This window comes from Eublepharis macularius, chromosome 2, assembly GCF_028583425.1.
Source record: "Eublepharis macularius isolate TG4126 chromosome 2, MPM_Emac_v1.0, whole genome shotgun sequence".
Classification (NCBI taxonomy): Eukaryota; Metazoa; Chordata; class Lepidosauria; order Squamata; family Eublepharidae; genus Eublepharis; species Eublepharis macularius.
In genome coordinates, this window is record NC_072791.1 from 231,994,577 (window position 1) to 232,001,648 (window position 7,072).

A 7,072-nucleotide genomic window follows, 5' to 3' on the forward strand; every position below is an offset into this window, starting at 1 on the left:
AGCAGTAGGACCATGACAGAAGTATGCATGGACCACAGGAGACATACCAATACAAGAAGCCAATTAGAGATGAAGCATTTCTACAAAGCAGAGATTATAAACTGCTCAGTTTTTGCAAACTGTGGTATGTTCCAGTCTCCGATCAGTCTAAAAACTGATGAGTAACTATATTTATACTGGCTTTTAAATCACAAGTTTAAACACATATATAGAAGCAGGGCTTTTTTTCAGGGGGAACGCGGGTGAACGGAGTTCCGGAACCTCTTGAAAACGGTCACATGGCTGGTGGCCCCGCCCCCTGATCTCCAGACAGAGGGGAGTTGAGATTGCCCTCCGCGCCGCGGCGCGGAGGGCAGTCTAAACTCCCCTCTGTCTGGAGATCAGGGGGCGGGGCCACCAGCCATGTGACTATTTTCTCTGAGGGCAAACCACTGAGTTCCGCCACCTCTTTTCCCAGAAAAAGCCCTGTATGGAAGAGAATGCCTGAGATAGAGAGCAATCCTCAAGCACAGTCTAAGCCCATTGGTTTCAATGGGCTTGGATTGGGGTGATTAGTGATTAGTTACTTATTTTCCTTATAAATCATTTTTTGTAAAGAGAATAGTAGAGGAGGGTGAGGACAAGGTAGATGGAAGATTACGGAGTTGGTGAATTAGAGAGAACTAGGGTAGAGCTTGACTACCACAATTTAGAACGGTAGTGTGAGAGGCCCTTAAGGACAAACTCTGAAAGATATTTTTATTGTTGTTGTTTATTTATAGTCTGTCTTTTTCACTGAGATCCAAAGTGGATTACATACTGCAAGTGAATACAATATAATCAGTAGCGAAGACATTCACAGCAAAAATACAATATGATCAACAGTTGGGATAGTCAATGAAAACAGATACATTAGGATATGGTAGCTGCAAATCTGAAAACTAGCATAAAGCCAAACACATAGATGAAACCTCCCTCAATTAAAGTGTAAGTAATTGAAACGTTTTCCCCCTGAATTGCCCCTCTTTACCCTGCCACCCATTTTCATGATTGACTATTCAGTATAACCCCATTAGCTTACACTTCTTTTTTAAAAAATGAACCACAGTCTCTGAAAAAAGATGGTCTTCCCCAGAGTAAGATATTCCATAGTGACTAAGCCAACTGTAAAGCTTTTCCTGGATTATAGCAAGCAAATACCTGGGAAAGGGCATGTATTTCAGGGGGGGAGGCTTTTATTAAAGGGGATGCATTCAAACATGAAAAGGACCCCCATGCACAATTGCAGCCCAACATGGTACAGTCCAGAATCAAATTAACTGGCCTTAAGGGTCACTCTAAATGTTACTTCCTTCATGAGCTCGACACTGAGCCAACTCGGGCTTGTGCGCACACACAGTAGCTCTGGGGCATGGGTTGTACAAAAAAAGGAGGTCCCAAATGGGCTTGGAAAGCTGCCTCTGGGGGAGGGAAAGCTCTTGCCTTTCTCCCAAGCATTTTCCCCCAAGCAAGAACAGCGTGGGAGGGAAGAGTTTTCTCATTTCTGCTGCAGCACGTGGAGGCGTTGTGTGCATCTGGGGCTACAGAAATGGGAAAACCATTACTTTGTGGAAATTTTTACAAAGGAAGATGGTGTTGGGGCACAAGTTGTGGAATTATGTGGCTAGACCACAAAAAATTCAAGCACACAATAGCCTTCTGGGAGTAAAGCTAATGGTTCGTTAATGCGTTGCTTGGAAGCTAGATGCCCGTTTGTCAGGAAATCCCTCCCTCCTCCCGCCTTCATATCAGACTCTTCATCCTTTCATTTAGTATAGTATTCTTTTTTGTTTCAGTGCAGGAAGATACGTGGCTTTCCTTGTTGTTTCTAGTTATGTTGGTACAATTTTCACATAGGTGCCAGGGGTAAAATAGGCTCTTTTTAGTATCTGTTTTAAAGAAAAGAAATTATTACATTAGGCCTGAGAATTCAACAGGAAATCCGTGCTGCTGTTTGGCCATATATGTTTAGAGCTACATAATCCACCTCTGATTTCCATGCAGATATACAAGGATGTTCGGCCTTGCTAATCTCTACTGAACAGATTGCACACACAAATGTATCCCAAAAATTCACATTCCTAAAATCATAAAAACTCACTCACTCCTCCACACTCTTACCAGATAGACATAAAAGACTGATTTCGAAAGTTATGAAAAGATGCTCTATTCTATATTCTCATCAGCTCCACCTGAGAATTTACAATACTGTTTTTAATCACAGCCTGATACCTTGCTATATTCCCTTTCCAACCTGCATCAAAGTTCTTTCTAGGCAAAATTGAAAAGAGTCCAGTAGCACCTATAAGACTAACCAACTTTACTGTAGCATAAGCTTTCGAGAATCACAGTTCTCTTCATCAGATGCGATGCATAAGCTTTCGAGAATCACAGTTCTCTTCGTCAGATGCATTCGATGTGATTCTTGAAAGCTTCTGCATCGCATCTGATGAAGAGAACTGTGATTCTCGAAAGCTTATGCTACAGTAAAGTTGGTTACTCTTAAAGGTGCTACTGGACTCTTTTCGATTTTGCTGCTACAGACTAACATGGCTAAGTCCTCTGGATCTTTCTAGACAAACCTTTCCAGATGTCTGCACTCAAAATATTCTTCTGTTTAGCATTAGTTTATCTCTAAATTATGAGAATGTCCTCTTAGGTTTTCCTGGTGGTGCCATCATTTTTATCTAGGTGATAATGTCCATTCCAGTTCCAAATCCCAGTCCCCCACTATCACTGGTAGAGAAAAGCACCCCAATCACATATGGAAATGAGGTACATTCTTGGTTGGTGGAGAGCTTTGTTTTGTCAATTCTGATGATGGACAAGAATCGGGTACCCTTACATCCCTTCCTTGCCTCTCTCTCTTCTCTCCCAATCTTTGGGCCTATGCTAATGTGCAATGAGGTGACCTCTGAAATATGATGGCTAGAAGCTATTTACTAGTCTTCATTCAAGCATGGGTAAAATGGGCTCTTGTGAGAAGGTGGCTTAACCACAGAGAGCATTTCTGTGATCTAAAAGAGTGGGCGGAAATGACTCCTGGCTACCATGCCATAGATCCAGGAACATTCCAGGACCGAACACTGCAGTGAATGTCCTTTCCACTTCTGCAATAGCACTCTAGCCAGTTCAGCATCTTTGACAGTTCTTTATCCTTCAGGACTCTAGTTTACCTTGCCAAAATTCCAGATTCTAGTTAGCTTCACGGCAATATCATTGAAAGTACACATGAAGCGAGTTATTGCAATTAGAAAAGAGTCCAGTAGCACCTTTAAGACTAACCAACTTTACTGTAGCATAAGCTTTCGAGAATCACAGTTCTCTTCATCAGATGCATCTGACAAAGACAACTGTGATCCTCGAAAGCTTATGCTACAGTAAAGTAGGTAAGTCTTAAAGGTGCTACTGGACTCTTTTCTATTTTGCTACTACAGAATAACATGGCTAACTCCTCTGGATCTATTGCAATTAGAGTTCTTCAGAGGCAGAATTTGGATTCTCCACAGACGTTTAACTCCTGTATTTATTCTTTGTAGAAGGGGTCCCTCAATGCTCTTTGTGTTCCAACAACACATAAGAACCAGAGCTGCTTGACATGGTATACTTCATAAATGAACAACTCCCCTAAATTTACTTCCAAATTCTCATGCTGTATATGGTTGCTATGGTACTTACTGCCTTTCTCAAAATGAAGACTGTAATTAAAATGCTGTAAATAAGCAATCCAGAAGCTCCCGCCACTGCAATCCAAAGATAAGGTTGGAGGTCTACACAGGGTTCCGGGTCTGAAATAGATTTATTTTTTTTTACAAGTGACCACTGGACAATTCTGTATGTTTTCACTGCTTTCCCAAGTAATAAGAGCATCACATTCTTAGTAACTGCAGAAAATATATTTTATAGTGCAATCCTGTTTACTCAGAAGTCAGTCCCACTTTGTTCAACTGGACTAACTCCTTAATAAATGTGCAGCCTCAGGGAATTAAAGGGGAGTGTGTCTGAGGCATGGTTAGGAAAGGGGGGTTGTGGAATGGGACAGGTAATTTGCTCTGGAGAGCATAAGTCTGCTGAGAGCCATCACCAGACACAGTTTCTCTTTTAACTTCCTCACCATAACACTCAGCCTTTGCCAAAAATTTTCTATGGAAACAAATCCCACATCTGGTCCAGCTTTATGGATGACCTGGCATTTTGTCCTCCACTGGTCTTTACCAAGTCCCTGACCCTTCGGACACACAGAAAAGGTTTCTGGGTCTTTAACAGCAGCTCACAGTGCAATCCCAAACACAGTGACACTCTTCTAAGTCCATTGACTTCAATGGACTTAGAAGGGTGTAACGTAGCTTAGGAGTGCACTCGTCGTCTTGCCATGCCTTCTCACGTTTCGGTAAAGTTGATAGTCATCTCCATGTTGGTAAGGCTCCACAACATTTTTAGCTAAGATCTACTATCAGGACTATTTGCATGTTTCTATGATTTTTACAGCCTGTTTTTTTAAAAAAAACAAATCCCACATCTGGTCCAGCTTTATGGGTGACCTGGCATTTTGTCCTCCATCGGTCTTTACCAAGTCCCTGACCCTTCGAACACACAGCAAAGGTTTCTGGGTGAGTTATGGTGAGGAAGTTAAAAGAAAGTTAAAAAAAAAACCTTTTCACTAGCTAATTGTATCAAGTGAAGCTGCTTGTTTGTGGCCATTTATGTTCCACATCCAGTCAGAAATCCCATTAGCTTCAATGAGAGTTTGAGTTGGGAAGTAATTGCTGGGACTGATGTACATTAATCCCTTATCTACACAGGCATGCAATGGCTTCCTGTTGAAGCCTGTAAAAAAAATGGCAGAGACTGAGAGAAACTACACGAGATGCCCATGAGCACGTCAGGTACTGCAAGGTTCCCTGGGTAGTGTAGTCTTACAAAGAACAGCTGCTCGATGCAATTCTCCGCTAGGGGAAGAGCAATGGGAGTGATCCTCTCTCTGTCTCTTGCAAAAAGCCTCAGCTCAGGTTTTCCTCTGGGAGCTTGGGCGGGGGGGGGGGGATAACAGAAGGCCTGAAATCCAGAGATGCTTTTTGCAAGAGAGAGAGAATCCCCCCTCCACTGCTCTTCTACCTAGTAGAGAATTGCATCATGGATTCTCTCTCTTGCAAAAAGCCGCCCTGGATTTCCTGCCTCCTATTACATCCCCCTCTCCCGCCCCCAAGCTCCTGGCTTTTTGAACAAGAGAGATCCCTCCCATCGCTCTTCCCCCATCAGAAAATCACATCGAGCGGCTGTTCTTTGTAAGACTACACTACTCGAGGAACCTTGCAGGACCCGACTCATGAAGAACACATGTTGGGCATCTCATGTAGTTTGGCTCTGAATTTCAGAGGAAGGTTGGAAGAACAGCAAGTGCTGCCAGGCAGGGACATCTAAAGATGCATATATACCTCCCCACCCCCACCCCAATGCAAAGCTCCTCCTCCTGATTCAAACCCATTAGGAGAAGGCACCCCTTGTTAGTGGAGCACAGCATTGCCCTTCAACCCAGAACCTCACTTCTGTGCCCCCTTCAAATCTTCCCAAAGATTTGGGCAAGGTTCAACAGCCTAGCAGATTATGATAACTGGCTGGTTCCCAAATGAAGTTGGGTTGCAAGATCCCTGACATGTTGGCAGTCGAGGACCATCCTATGCAAGAAGGACAAAGGAGTGAAGTCTGGGCTACAGAGGTAGAATGGGCAGCCCACGAAGACTGGCAAGTTCCTTTTGTAAAACATCTGGAACCTGTAAACAATGCTCACCAATAACATAAAGCTGGGTTCCCTTTCCCATGGCTGGGTAATAAGGGGGAGGATAAATCCGCTCCATCTTGCAAAAATAAAGGCCAGCATCAGTTGACTCCAGTCCCCAAAGAGTGAGATTGACTCTGTTGTGGCTAGGATGGAAATGGCAGCGGATGGCCTCCTGCATCCTAGACGGCTTGTACTCAGTTGTGAAGGACGAGGTGCAGATCTGGATCGAACGATTCCCTATCTGCTTGTATAAAGTTATTTGAAACTGCTTTGCATCCCCAGCATAGTTGTAATCGCAGATAAAGTGGGCTGCCTCTTGTCTTTTCGCGATTATGAATGCTGGCTGACTCACCTCCATGACTGTAATGAAGAAAAGCAGAACATAGTGACAAAAAAATGATCAAAAGAAATCACTTAACCATAAGAAAAAGAATGCTAGAATCTGCAGTAACGTGAGATTCTTAAAACAACATTGGGGGTATATTCAACATGAGTACATTAGATCCATCAGAATTACTCAGTTTTATTTAGTTTAATGTTTTTACATTTAATTAGTTTAATCTACAGAAATGTATGCATATTTTAGCAACTGATTTAGAAAGAGCCAAAACATTTTTGATATGACAAATCTCAATAATATTTCCAGATAAGTTGAAATACAGTTTGTTCTACAATATTCAGGGTTTTCATATGAGCCCCTGGGCCAATGCGTTTCTTGTCTCTCTTCTGGATCACTGATCTATGGCGGAGGGATATGACTAGCCTGGAATTCAAACTCACCTTTGGTGATGCCAACAGTTATGCTGCAAAAGATAGTAACAGTAAAAAATAAAATCATCTCAGTGGCTGCTGTTGGATTGCTGGAGACGCCCAAAAAACTCTGAATCCAAAGAAGATGGGAAACGAACCAGGGTCCTCCTCCGACCTGCAGAGGGGAACAGACAGCTGTTCTCAGGATACAGGATTGTGGAATGCTCGAGCCCAGATCACATGTGTATAAGTGCGTGCAAGATAGAGAGGGAGGAAGTGGTCTAAATAATACCTGAAAGGATAACCAAGCTTTTGTTATGGTTTTATGTGAAAGGAAGTTGTGGGCAGGATCAGTGCGTGCACAATTAACCTCAAATCGCTGTGAGCAAAGCGAGCATTCATTAATGAAGAAAAATTAGTCAACGTGAAATGTGTCTTCAGCTTTAAGTCTGTCGAATGGGAAAAGGAATATTGTCTGATAACATAAACTCATTTCTATCAAGTCCCATAGACAAACGGGCAGTA

The 7,072-nt window shown here is 42.7% G+C and overlaps 1 protein-coding gene across 1 annotated transcript; it reads right to left on the reverse strand.

Moving 5' to 3' along the window:
* Window positions 1–777: 777 nt before the first annotated feature.
* CTLA4 (cytotoxic T-lymphocyte associated protein 4) lies at window positions 778–6,732 on the reverse strand. Its single transcript, XM_054972478.1, has 4 exons — window positions 6,578–6,732; window positions 5,807–6,157; window positions 3,697–3,806; window positions 778–1,907 (listed from the first exon to the last, which is right to left on the reverse strand). Exons 1-4 carry the CDS (start codon window positions 6,633–6,635, stop codon window positions 1,851–1,853), a joined length of 576 nt encoding a protein of 191 aa, XP_054828453.1. The 5' UTR covers window positions 6,636–6,732; the 3' UTR covers window positions 778–1,850.
* Between the last annotated feature and the right edge of the window lie 340 nt (window positions 6,733–7,072).